The 14261-nt window shown below is 38.2% G+C and overlaps 1 protein-coding gene across 1 annotated transcript; it reads right to left on the reverse strand.

Moving 5' to 3' along the window:
- Nucleotides 1-8886: 8886 nt before the first annotated feature.
- On the reverse strand, nucleotides 8887-11876 carry LOC138886069 (secreted RxLR effector protein 161-like). Its single transcript, XM_070167096.1, has 2 exons — nucleotides 11382-11876; nucleotides 8887-9027 (listed from the first exon to the last, which is right to left on the reverse strand). Exons 1-2 carry the CDS (start codon nucleotides 11874-11876, stop codon nucleotides 8887-8889), a joined length of 636 nt encoding a protein of 211 aa, XP_070023197.1.
- Nucleotides 11877-14261: the final 2385 nt, after the last annotated feature.

The raw sequence follows: 14261 nt of genomic DNA on the forward strand, positions 1-14261 counted from the left end.
AGAACTTGGGTGTACGAAATACTTGGAAGTGTGAGCTTTTGCCACAATCCTTTCCCAAAGACTATCAATATCTGGAACACATAGGTGCCCTTGGCACCGTAGGGTACCATCATCAATACCAAAAGAAAAAGCTATGGTCTTGTATTTATGAATCCCCTCCTTCAGATGTTCTAACAATGGATCTTTGTATTGCTTTTATTTGACCTCCGCTACAAGCGACGATTCAGCCTTATTCTGCACAATTACTCCCCCTTCACTAGAGTCCGCAAGACGAACTCCCAGACTAGCCAACTGGTGAACCTCCCTGGCCAACGGCCTTTGATATATCTCCAAGTGAGCTAACTACCCATAGATTTCCGTCTAAGAGCATCCGCCACAACATTGGCCTTTCTCGGGTGATAGAGAATCTTAACATCATAGTCCTTGAGTAAGCCAAGCCATCCTCTATGTCTCAGATTCAACTCCTTTTGTTTAAAAATATATTGAAGGCTCTTGTGATTCATAAATACATCAACGTGGACCCATACACATAATGTCGCCAAATCTTTATACAAAAACTACCGCCGCAAGTTCTAAATTATGTGTCGAATAGTTCTTTTTATGATTCTTGGGTTGCTTAGAGTCATAAGTGATCACCTGGCCATGTTCCATCAATAGTGAACCATCTATATCACATTTCTCTTGCATATGACCTCCTAGGATTTGAGTTCTCCAATAATTTTCTTGATATGGTTACAATCTTATGTGAGTACTTGCAACTTGCTCTTCCAAATTCTCAACAGAAGACATTACTGGATGAGTTTTCTTATAGAACCTTCTATGTCAAAGGAATAACATCTTCTAGCCTGCGCACACACCTTAATATCATCAACATGCACGACATTGCATCAAATGTAATGTAACATCGTGCTCAGACCTTTCCTGGTCAACCTCTTTCCTCCTTGTGTGCCTTATAGGATTTAGGAAACCACTCCACTTTCCCTTGTGAACATTCTCATGATATCTCTTTAATGTTCAACACCACCCAAAACGCATATCAACACCCTTCATACATATTCAATTCAGAAAGCGCCACTGGCCCAAACAATATGTTGGTACCATCTTTTCTTTCTAATTGGAATATTCATTCCCCTTCTATTTTGCTCATAGTGCATAGTTGATAGCTTTATTTTTCCAAACACTTGTCTACCTCCATGGACTCGTGGTATCATTGTGTCTAATTTATTGAGTTTATCACACCAATATTTCACCACCAGTAGTCTCACTTTCCATTGTAATATGTAGACATGAACTCCCTCTAAATATTTTAGTTGATATTCAGTGTCACCTAAGTCGGTAGCATTACGGTTAGTCCTTTATACCTTCTATTAACACTTGTGCTCCAGGCGAGTCCACCATTCTGATACGAACTATTTTGCGATAACCATGGACATCTCAATTTATAGATTTTCTTCCCATTTCTTTTCGCCTCATTATTCCTAGCTAGTGAATAGCCACGCACTCTTCCACATGTTACGTGGTCTTTTTCCTTATTATTTTTTTTCATCCCGCTCACCTCTTAACTCTTGTTAGGATATCCGTGGGAAAGTGTGTTCATCGTCATATCACTTAACACTTCTTTGCTTGTAAGATTCTTTAGAGGCTCTCCATCAAGCCCAAATACCCTCTTGGGTTATTATAGCATCACATTTATTTCTCCCACTAGTTTTGCCTTTATTAACACCTTGGTACTTTGGTTAAATCACATATCTATGATTAACCCATTCTAAAAACTTGCAACCTTCCACATTTGACCTATAGTACTTCCTTAGGTTCCATTGTTCCTGACCCTCTAACAAGTATAAAATCCCTTTAAAAACATACTCTTAGTTTCTAGGATCGTTGAACCTATCATTAACATTGCCATGTATGAAGAATTTACCTTCCTTAACCTTCCACTTTTTTTGGGGGGTACTAGTGGTTTATCATTAGCATATCCTTTCAGATAATCACGTTATCCATTATCACCTTTCTAGACTACGCATGTCTTCAATAAAATATTCAAACATCATAGCTACATGGTCTTACTCTTGTTTCATTGTATTTAAGTGGCCTTAATATGGCCCTTCCTCCCCCACTTAGGGCGAATGTCCCGGATTTTGACACAAGTCTTGAATTTAGCAACTTCATGGACATATGTTTCATATCTCTATCCCTCACATATATGTTCGACTATTAGGGAGATTGAAGTCACCATTGTATTAACCTCATAAGTTCTCTTTCCTTATTTAGCTACACGGACTTGGGATTCCAATTCCTCATGTCAATATCCTTTAGGAGTGTAACACAACTTCATACACTTATGGGATTCTTATAACATTCATAGCACAAGGGTCTTCTCATTATGGCTCCAATTGACTCTCATTTCATGACTTCTTGTCTCTCGTGAGAGACCTACATGTTTGTCATTACTCTCCTGGTCATGCCTTACATATATCTTATGCTTATATAACAAATTTTTTATTTTACACCTTAGGATCATATACATGCTTCCCACACTATCAACAAGTGCCATATAAGCTCGCGTCTCATTTATCAAGTCAATGTCTCTTTGGAGGTGAGTGATAAATTTTAACACCTTTCTCATGTAAAGTATGCTTCTGGTATTATGTATGTATCTCATATATCTGTATAATTTGTTCAACATGATACATGTGCCATCTCATTAATATTTAGGCCTTTCCCATTGGTCATTCCATATGAGAACATTACTTGAAATAGACGAAAGAGCGTTTAAACATACCTTGAAGCTCAACACACGAGTTAGAAAACAATCTTATAGTCAAGCTTTATCGCACGATCTGGAGTGATGAAGAAGGGTCACATTTCTAAATGTCCGTGTAGCCTCCAACTTATAGATGTGGTCGACAACACACCGATAAGAGGGACTCTACTAGACACGGCTCTGAGACATCCTAGGACACTTTAAAACCTTATGCTCTGATACCAAGTTTGTCACGCCCCAACTTCGGGAGGCGCGACCGGCGCTCAATCGAGTGAACCCAACTGAGCAAGCCTTATCAACCGCTATCTACCCAACTCGATAGGAATAAGGAAGTCATGCTTACCTTTATTTAAACTAGAAAAGATAGTACCTTTAACATCTTAGTTCATTTTATATCACAACATTTAAAACGTGCTTAAACTTCCAAGGTTCCATACAAGTTATAGTGTAGAAGAAATCAAGAGTACAAGGTTACAACACGGTCCATTGACCTATCCAATACCCATACATAACCCACACAAATGTCTACGGAGCCTCTAAGGATACAAAAACCGTGATAACAATGCCGGCAACAAGGCCCCGGCTATACCTCAAAGGTGAAAGTCCAAAATAAGAAGATGTACAATATAACCCCTTGAAGGAGAAATGGGCTCACCAAGACTTTGAGAAAAAGGTACTCCGCTATGCGCGATCGGCACTATCCGCAATGAAGCCACCTACATGCATAAAAAAATGTAGCGCCCCCGGCAAAAAGGACGTTAGTGCCATCGAATAGCACTAGTATGTATAACTAAACACAATTTTACTAGAAAGAACTATCAAGCAAGTACAAGTAAATCACATGAGTAAATCAAATATGCAATTCATTCAATCCTTCATATAATTTCCAAAACTTAGTTTGGGGCATTTCTTTGATATCTTCATCACTGTTCTCACTACCACCGCTATCTTGAGTGGAGTCCGATCACGACCCGACCGGCTAGGTTTCCTCATTGGAGGCATATATCTCAATCACTATTTCATTTCCCTTATCGGAATTCAATATCAGCACATTACCACCATGTGTGCGGCATGGTGTCCGATCACGACCCGATCGGCTAGGCTGCCTTATCTAGGCATTGTTCCCTTCTCATTAGTCATAACATCTGAATCTTTATTTCATATATATATCATATCAATTCCTTGGCACTCAGGGCCACCATTATCACATCGTTTTCCATTTTCAATAATCATCTTGCAGGTTGTGATCATAGGCATATACAAAAGTAATTCAAGTTGCAGTACATGTAAGTGGGCACATAGCTAGCATGAATAATTCTCAGTTTCTATCTTGGCTTATAGCCTAAGCATTTCAACACATAATTGTATTCTTCATACTTCTCTAATTATCAAGAATGGTACATTACTCACATTGAGGCACATCCTTCACGTATATGAGTAGTTAATTGCAAATCAATTAATGCGCAATAACAATCAATACATTAACCAATTCAAATCTTACCACACTTTCGTAAATGCCAACGGAGCTCAATTTCTAATAAAAGGGGGATCTAGCCATACATACCTCATTTAAGCTTTCCTTAAATTACTACGATGTTTCAGAAATTCTAGCAATCCCAATCTACTTGAGACATAACAAAATTGAACACAATTTAGGAAGGTATTCATGGTTTCAGCTCATTTGATCATTTTATCAAATACTAGTTGAGCATCTTGATTTCAAATCTCATTTACAAGGTTTCCTTCACTCCCCAATCCAATCTTTACTTATTTATGTTCAACAATCTTCCCACAAACGTAATTCGTACATGCATGTATACATAATACTATTACACCCAAGAATCATACCCCAATAACCCATCTCACAATCTTTACAACACCAACACAACCTAGGTTAGGCACATATGGCTTCCAATCACCATCCCATGAGTTCTAATGATCATACATAAATAATCACCATAGAGTAGTTAGACATGATAGACATACCTCTTGTAGTAAGTATTTTGAGAATCCCTACTTGTAGAGTTCTTGATCAATTTAGGAATTTGAATGGGAATCTATGGATTTTCAAGATTAATCTTGTTAATATAAGTGTTTAGGAGTAGTAATCAACTCAAAATACTCCAAAAACATTACCTTGGATCATAGGAGGGAAGTATGAGACGGATTCCCCTTGATAAAACAAGCCCTAGCTCAAAAAAATGACTTAGGGACGCTCCATACCTGGTCATGCATATTTATAGGGCTGTTGGGTGCGCGGCCGCGGTTTGCCGTAGCCGCGTCGCGGTCATGCGTCTGACATAGGTACGATAAAATGGTCATAACTTTCTGTATACACCTCCAAATGATGAACGGTTTGATTCGTTGGAAACGAGACGCAAGGAGCTTTAATTTGATAGGTTGTTCATCACACAACACTTTATATAACTAGAGATATTCTTGTCCAAATTGAGGTATTGTGCGCATTCACTTACAACTTTAGCCTATTATGAAATTTTTTCCAACTTGGCTTAGACTTAGGCCTCTCCTTAAACCCCAAATCACTTATAATATGACTTATACACTTATTAACTTATCTAATTGATATCCTTTATATCATGAACCCTCACTTGCACTCAAGATAATATAATTAGCCTATCTTGGCACCACGAAATCATATATTACTTAGCAAAATTTTCTGGGGCCTTACACATCATTTTGAGAAAACCTCTACCCTTGTGATTTTCCGGCATTAACAAACCTGGGGTCTCCCATGGTATACCAGCCAATCCTCCTATTTTCTCTAGCAGGGGTGTCATCTCAATCTCTCCAAAGCGAAACACTGACCTATCACAATCCTAGAACAGAGTAGCAGCTTCTATGATTTTGTTGTTGGGTTGGACCTTCAGGAGGGAAGGTAGATTTCCTAGGTATTTCCGGACAAGAGTCTGATCACTGGAATGAAGATCCTCCCACCAGCTTAGCAACCTTGGGTGGATGTTGACCATGCCGAATCTGGGGACTTCGTGCCTCATGTTTCTGCAAGACAAAAGGGTTAAGCCCTTACCCCCACCAGACTCGACTATTAAATACCAATAATTGGCATAAAAGCATCTAGTTCTCCAAATAAATGCACAAAACGTGATAGTGTCCATTTGGTTTTTTTGGGAAACCCAGTGGACTTTGGACAAGGCTATCTTAAAGAGTCATTATGTGGACAACATAACTGACTCGGCTAGGTTTGACCATAATGCATGCACAATTAAATAGAGTAAGGTTTCTATGGGAGGTTTTAGACTGGTACCCTTGAGCGGACAACTCAAAAGGGAAAGGCACGGAAACGTCGACTACACCGTTGATCGACTGGTTTTACCGCAAATATGTCTTTGCTAGATTTAAAGGGTGAGAATATCAGAGGAGTGCAACCACTCATTATAAGCATTGCTATGGTTTTTGTTTGGCATGAGTGGAATGTGATGTTGAAAGCATGCTTATGTAATAATTAAAACAAGTTGTCACTTATTTGCACGTTCATAAAATAAAAATTACAATAATTTAAAACATTAATAAAGGAGTGCCGTAAAGGAAAGCAGTAAAAGAAACAAAAAACGAGTCAGTTTTTGCGGTAGAAGAGGGAATTAAATACTTAAAGGTATTAAACAAATAAGGCACATAAAAAATTTAAAGTCACAGTAATAGCTTGAAATGGTAAAAGCCTAAAAATCCCCAGCAGAGTCGCCATGCTGTCGCGCCCCCTTTTTTATCGCGAAAGCGGGTTCATGACATTTGGGAGGACAACTCGTTCCCTTTCGGGAATTGGGCTTGGATTGGAGAGTCGCTACCTAATGATTTGAGTGCATTAGGACACTAGGAAGAATTTGATTTAGGAAACCAAAGATTGGGTAAGGGCTTGAAATTATCGTAAGGGGAAGGTATTAGGTACCCCTTAGGATCCACTAATGTGGTTCCCGGCCAGGCTACAATTGTGACTTTAAGTACAAATAATATGAAGGCAAGTAAGACTTCAAATAAAAGGGGATTTGCACATAAGGGTTACAAATAGGTGAAATTAAAATAAAACAAAAGAAAAGTTGAATTTTGAGAAAATAGTTTGAAAGTAAACAATGAAATAAACAAGTAAAGGAAAAGGGGGTCCTAGGTTTATAAATAATATGGATCACCCCACACAACATCCGGTAATCACTACTTAATGAGGGGCTACACGAGATGTTATCGCGTGGTCATCATATCCATATCTACCCTTCCCACCCTATTAAGGTATTAAAGCGTGGATCGGTCTCGATTACTTATTGCATGCTATTACCCATCCCATTCCTATCAGTCCCGGAGGCACTTAGGACTACTAGTCCTAAAGGGAAGGGGTATTAGGCTTTGTACTTTCAAAGACAAAATTCTAAGGCGACAAACAAAACACACATGTGGCAAGTTTGGGGAGAAAGCACATAAACAAATAAGGCTCAACAAACCTCCTTAAAACCAAAGAAAAATACATAGTTTAGCATGTCTTGCACATACTTCCTAGGATCTCATTAAAACTTAAAAGGTTGAGGCAGACTGATTTATTACATATTTCAGATAAGAAATCCGAATCAGGCCTGGTTGTAGTTAATAAGAATCTGACGAGTTTACCTTATGGTTTACCTAAGTGCTAGACGAAGACCTATAGGCATGCTATCTACTGATTTCAGAAATGAAGAGGTAAATGGATTACAGATAGGTTAGAATAATACAAGTTCTGCAATCGATAATGCATTACTATTGATAGTTTAAACTTACAAGCGAGTGTAGCAATTCAGATTTGATTAGAACCCTTATAGGCATGCTTTCTATATGTTTGTTAACTTAAAACACGTTATCTTGGTGCTGCATTTTATTACGAACGTGATATCTGATTTCACTGGTTGTTAAAACCTATAACATGTTTGCCTAATGAGAGGCGAGTATGCAAGAATCAGAAAGTACTTATAGGCATATTATCTATATGCATGTGCATCCTATAGACATGGTATCTATATACGAATGTAGAGATTCTTATAGTCATGGTATCTAAATGGGAATGTAGACGTTCTTATAGTCAAGTTATCTACATGAATGTAGAAATTCGTAAAGACAGGTTATCTTCATGAATGCAGAAATGCAAAAATTCCTATAGACAAGTTATCTATGTGAATGCAGAAATTAATAAGCCTGTAGGCAAGTTATCTATGTGAATGCAGAAATCAGAAATTTCTATGAGCAGGATATCTACATGAATGCAGAAGTGCAGAAACTATAGGCAAGGTATCTATATAAATGCAGAAGTGCAGAAAACCCTATGAGCACGACATCTACATGAATTCAAAAGTGCATAAACTATAGGTAGGGTATCTGTATAAATGCAGAAGTGCATAAACTATAGGCAGGGTATCTGTATAAATACAGAAGTGCAGAAAACCCTATGAGCGGAACATCTACCCCTTGCATGCATGGTTACCCCTCCCTTTTCACTAATCACCCCAAAAGTTTATTACAAAGTTATTACAATCCAAAAATAAAATAGAGAAAATACATCAGAAAATTGAAAATTACAACCAAGGAGAGCCTGGTTCAGACTTCCTGTCTGAAGTATGAAGTAAACCAACTCCCAAGATCAAGACCCAAAGCCTTTCTCTCATTTGGATGTGTCAGAGTTCCCTAAGAGCTTCATATCGGCTCCGGGCAGTGCTCACATCCAAGTGCATTGCAGGATTAAGTCATAGTGTAGTATGGAAGGGCCAACCCTCAAGTGTCTAAGTTTAGAGGGAACTCAAGGTCCCAAGGCAAGGCTCATAGGAGGGGGTAGAACTTAGAAGCTAAGAGTGAGTGCAAGTGCGGAGTTCTGAGAGAGGGGAAAGGGGAACTGGCAAAGAGGCAAGGACAGGCTAGTGGGCATACCCAGCAATGGGAAATGCTTGCACACCCCACAAGCCTGTTAGAACACATTGTTTTAGAGGTTAGGATCCCCTTAGGGATCAAACTCAAACCATAAACAATAACTTGCATATTGCCATGTTTTAAATTATAATTCAAAGCACATAAAGGGAAATAGGGGCAGGGATTCACAGCAGAAACAGGCAAAAGAAATTAACATGCTAGTTAAATATTCAACTTTGCAGAAGTAGTAAAGTAGACATGGATATAGAAAAGCTGTAAATAAACACATTGTGATGATGCTGAAACTTAAAGTAGGACATACCAGTTTCAACGAAAACAAACAAAGAAAAGCAGTAGGTCTTGCAGACAGGCTACAATGCAGACAAGAAGAGAATGTTATTATGAGAGAGTATGAATTCAGAAGGATTCTGATGTCTAGTGTGTGAAAGAGGGCTGTGCCTTTTATATTGTAGAAATCAGGCAGAAATAAGGTAAGAAAATAGTTAAAGAACTGGTTGTCAATAAATTACACAAGGCTTCCCTTAATTAAGGGATTCAGATTCAAATGGGTAAAACCAGTTAAGGAAAGGAATTAATCAAACACTTTGTACAAAGTAGGCAATTAGGGGTGAATACATAAAAGTCATTTAAGGACAGGATTTTGATAATACACAGTTTGTACAAATAAGGTAAGAAGCTCAATTAACAACCAGTAAATCAGAGGGTCTGAGACTTTGTTATGAATGAACCGGGTTAGAAAGATGGGAAAGGTTTTAACTTAGGGAAATCAGCAAACAATGGAAGGAAATCAATCAGACCAAAATCAGAGGGATGTACGAACTAATCACAAAATTTGAAAGTTACTTTAGAGGGAGGTTCATCATATATAAGGAGCATGTGAGCATGAAAGAAAATTGTCATGCCATTGTAAAATCAATAGAAAATTCAATGTAGAAGAGTTTAGGAAAAGAGTCAGAATCATATGCAAACAAGGAAGTCCAAACTCAGTTCAGAGACTCAAAGTCAGTCTGAAAGAATTAGGGATCTTTTGAAATAAAAACCCTAGCTAGGGCAAATCACAAAGCAAAGATGAGAGGGCAAGCAATTGATTCAAAACATGTTTAAAAGTTTCAAAAAAGAATTGAAACTTCTTCATGCTTCTTTCAATAACAGAACTCATGAGAAAACATGATAGCAAAGTAACATGCAAACACAGTAGAAGGATTCAAAGAACATAATGGAAAATACTGATAAGAACAGTAGAAGAAGCATGCTAGAAGAAACCTAAACAGGGCTCAGCAGAAGGCAAATAAAGAAACTTAAGAACTTCGTAGGAAAATACCGTAGAAGAACTCAAGGACACCGAAAAAGTACAGCAGAAAAACATATAGGAAAACACAGTAAGATAAACATATAAGAACATGGTAAAAAATACAAGATCAGAGTAGAAGCAAATACACATAAAGGAAAAAGAAAGTTAGAAAATACTTAAACATTTTCTCAGAAAACCCTAGATCGAAAAAGAAACGGTTTTGAAAGTAATTTTTTGAAACAAAAGTTAGGGAAATCATTTGAAAACTCAAGGAGAGCATAGATACACAACGGATCTAAACAAAAAAAGAAAAAAACCTCGAAGGGTTGGGGTTTCAGAAGAACCCTAGAGACGAGAAAGGCTTTGAAAGGTCACTGATCTGAGTCGGAGAGGTCAAAATCAGGCTCAAACCACCATGGAATGCTGGAACAGAGCCGGAGAGGGTCATGGAACCTTCAATCGGCAGAGGCCTGGGTGAAAACCTTCGAGGTCAGACCTTGAATCTTCAAGTATCAAGTGTATAAGAGCAAAGGGAAATGAGTATAGGGCTCCCATGGCCTGAGAAGCCATGGATTCCGGTGGTTTAAGGTTGAAGACGGTGAAAGGCGGCTAGGGTTAGGGAATGTTCGAGAGAGTTTGAGAGAGGGGAGGGGTTTCAGGGGCGGCGGGTTAGGTGAAATGAATTAGGGTTGGGGGTGTTTGTGAATTAAAAAAGGAAAGGGGGAATTGTGGCCATTGATCAAAATGATCAACGGCCTGGATCAAAAGGGAAGGCCGGGCGGGTAAAATAAACGGGTTAGGGGCAGGTTAACTTGAAACTGGGTCGGTCCATTTGGGGTTTGAAATTGGGTTAATTGGGGAGGCTGATTTGTCTAGAATCGAAATAGTTAGGGCTAAATTTTAAATAGCCACTGTTTCACTTTTTATTTTATAAAAAATAGTAAAGTGATTTCTGGAAACAAATTAAAGGTACAAAATTAACTAATAATGTACAAAATATTAAATTAAAAATATTGAAATCAATTTTATAATTATAAACGCAATTAAATCTTAAAATAGGCTAATATTGCAATTAAGTGTAATTTAGCTTTAAAAATACCAAATAAATTTATAAAAATGTGCAAAAAATTACCTTAGCTCTATTTTGGTATAAATATGAGAATAAAATAAGTTAATCACCAAAATGATAATTAGAGGAACAATTATTGGTTTTTGTACTGTTAAAATAGGGCAATAAATTGATTTAAAAAAACTTTTTCAAAAATTAAAAAAAATACTAAAATACTTGGACATACTTATATATGCATATATATGCTATTTTGAAAGTATTTTGCATATAAAAATATACAGGGAAAAATTGGGTATCAACACACGGGTGTTGTCACATAGAAGGGGCACACTCTCAGTGAGTACCCTAAAGTCCTCCAGTTGTTGTTTGATCCATAAAAGTTGAGCACAGTAGGATGTTGTAGCTACATATTTAGCTTCAGCTGTTGAAAGAGCCACTGAATTTTGCTTCTTTGTGCCCCAAGAGAAAAGACATGAATCTAAGAAGTGAGCCATTCCAGAAGTGCTTTTCTTGTCCACAAGATAACCTGCATAATCTGCATCAGCATACCCAATCAGATTAAAACTATCACCTGGTGGATAATACAACACCAGGTCATATGTTCCTTTGAGATATCTCAATATTCTTTTGGCAGCCTTCAAGTGAGATTCCTTGGGATTTGATTGAAACCTTGCACACAGCCCCACACTAAAAACAATATCAGGTCTGCTGGCAGTGAGATAGAGGGGAGACCTAATAATGCCTCTATACATGGTTTGATTCACAATAGATCCAGTTTCATCCATGTCCAGTCGAGTGGCAATAGCAATGGGAGTGTCTATCACCTTTGATGCTTCCATGTCAAACCTCTTCAAGAGCTCTCTGATGTATTTTTGCTAACAAATGGATATACCCTTTGGGGACTGTTTTACTTGAAAACCCAAGAAGAAGTTCAGTTCCCCCATCATGCTCATTTCAAATTCACTTCCCATGAGTTTTGCAAATTCTTCACACGGAGAATCAGTTGTTGCTCCAAAAATGATATCATCAACATAGACCTGAACAATGAGCAGGTTTCTTCCTCATTTCTTTAAGAAAAGAATATTGTCAATTTTCCCTCTTTTAAATCCATTTTCCAAGAGGAACTTTGACAACCTTTCATACCAAGCTCGATGAGTCTACTTTAGCCCGTACAGAGCTTTGTCCAATTTAAACACATATTCAGGGTTCTCATGACATTCAAATCCTGGGGGTTGCTTCACAGAGACTTCTTCCTTAAGGAGTCCATTCAAAAATAAACTCTTGACATCCATTTGGAACAAGGTGAATTCCATATGAGATGCAAAAGCGATTAGAATTCTAAAAGCTTCCATGCGAGCCACTGGAGCAAACGTTTCATCATAGTCAATCCCTTCCTCCTGATTGTAGCCTTGGACCATTAGCCTGGCCTTGTTCCTTGTGGTAATACCATGTTCATCGAGCTTGTTTCTGAATACCCACCTGGTTCCTATAATGGTTCGATCTTGGGGTCTAGGTACCAGGTGCCACACATTGTTTCTCTCAAACTAATGTAGCTCGTTTTGCATGGTTGTAATCCAATCTGCATCTTTCAAGGCTTCCTTGATATTTTTGGGTTCTATCTGGGAGAGAAAGGTTGAGAAGGCAAGTGAATATCTGGATCTTGGCCTGGTTTGTACTCCAGAATCTAGAGGAGTAATAATGTTGACTATTGGATGAGAGCTTTGGTGTCTCCAGTTAGACGCCTGAGGTTTATTCTAAGAGGAAGAGGGTATATTTGGCTGATTTTCCTCTGTCCTTCTCTCAGGTGCTAGTGGAGTTCCCTGAACTACATCAACCACTCTTTCTTCAGCTTCAGTGGTTGTAATTGAGGCGCTTGGTTCTATTGAAGATGAGGCAGCGTTGTCTTCATTTAGCTCCTTTACTTGACTCATCATATCTTCATTTCCATTTGTCATGTTAATGACTTCACCGGGGACTAGTAAGGGTTCTCCATCTTGATATTCTTCAACACTCTTCTCACATGATGGATAAGACTCATCAAAAATAATATGGACACTTTCCTTAACACATTAAGTCCGCTTATTATATATCTTGTAAGCCTTTCTTTGAGAAGAGTAGCCCAGAAATATTCCTTTATCACTCTTGGCATCGAATTTACCAAGCTGATCCTTTCTATTGTTGAGAACATAGCATTTGCACCCAAATGTTCTTAGGTGAGTCAGCTTGGGTTTCCTTCCATACAACAATTCATACAGGATTTTGTTCATAAGTGATCTGATCATGCACCTGTTCACTAAGTAGCAGGCAGTGTTGATAGCTTCAGCCCGGAAGTTCTTTGTAATTCCACTATCGATCAGCATTGTTCTTGCCATTTCTTCCAGAGTTCTGTTCTTCCTTTATACTACTCCATTTTGTTGGGGAGTTCTGGGAGCTAAGAAGTTGTGAGTGATGCCATTTTCATTGTGGAATTCATCAAATTTGACATTGTCAAATTCTGTCTCATGATCTGATCTAATACATGCGACTCTAGACTCCATCTTCACCTGGATTTTCTTCACAAAGACCACAAACACCTCAATAGTTTCATCTTTAGTTCTGAGAAATAAAGTCCATGTGAATCTGCAGAAGTCATCTACTATCACAAAAATGTATCTTTTTCCTCCTTTGCTTTGCACTCTCATGGGCCCACACAGATCTATATGCAGAAGCTATAGTGGCTTTGAGGTGTTCCCATCTCTTTTAGACTTAAAAGAGGACTTCACATGTTTTCCTCTAGCATAGGCATCACAGACTTTTTGCATCTTGAATTGTGACATAGGCAGACCATGGACCAGGTCCTTCTGAATTAGTTTGTTCAGAAGAGAAAAACTTGCATGGTCCAGTCTTCTATGCCATAGTTCAGCATCATCATCAACAACTTTCAGACACCTCAAATCACCACTCTGTAAGGACTCGAAATCAGCAACATAGATGTTCTTGTATCTTTTGGCCACAAGTACTATTTTACCGGCCACAAGATCAGTGACTGTACATATTTTGGACAAGAATTCCACCTTGTTTCCTTTATCACAAATTTGAGAGACACTCAAGAGACTGTACTTAAGGCCATTGACATAGTATACACTTTCAATAGAGTGAGTGAGTGACTTCCCGACTTTTCCAACTCCAAGAATGTACCCCTTTTTTCCATTACCAAAGGATACACTCCCTCCTTGCAGGTCTTT

Source organism: Nicotiana sylvestris, chromosome 2 (genome assembly GCF_000393655.2).
Source record: "Nicotiana sylvestris chromosome 2, ASM39365v2, whole genome shotgun sequence".
Classification (NCBI taxonomy): Eukaryota; Viridiplantae; Streptophyta; class Magnoliopsida; order Solanales; family Solanaceae; genus Nicotiana; species Nicotiana sylvestris.

Excerpts from the sequence above, each read along its gene's own strand:
- LOC138886069 (XM_070167096.1), bottom strand. The coding sequence starts at position 11,876 with ATGGAAGCATCAAAGGTGATAGACACTCCCATTGCTATTGCCACTCGA. Across the intron at positions 9,028-11,381 it reads AACAACTGGAGGACTTTAGG|CCTGTCTGCAAGACCTACTG; the intron begins GTACTCACTGAG and ends TCTGCATTGTAG.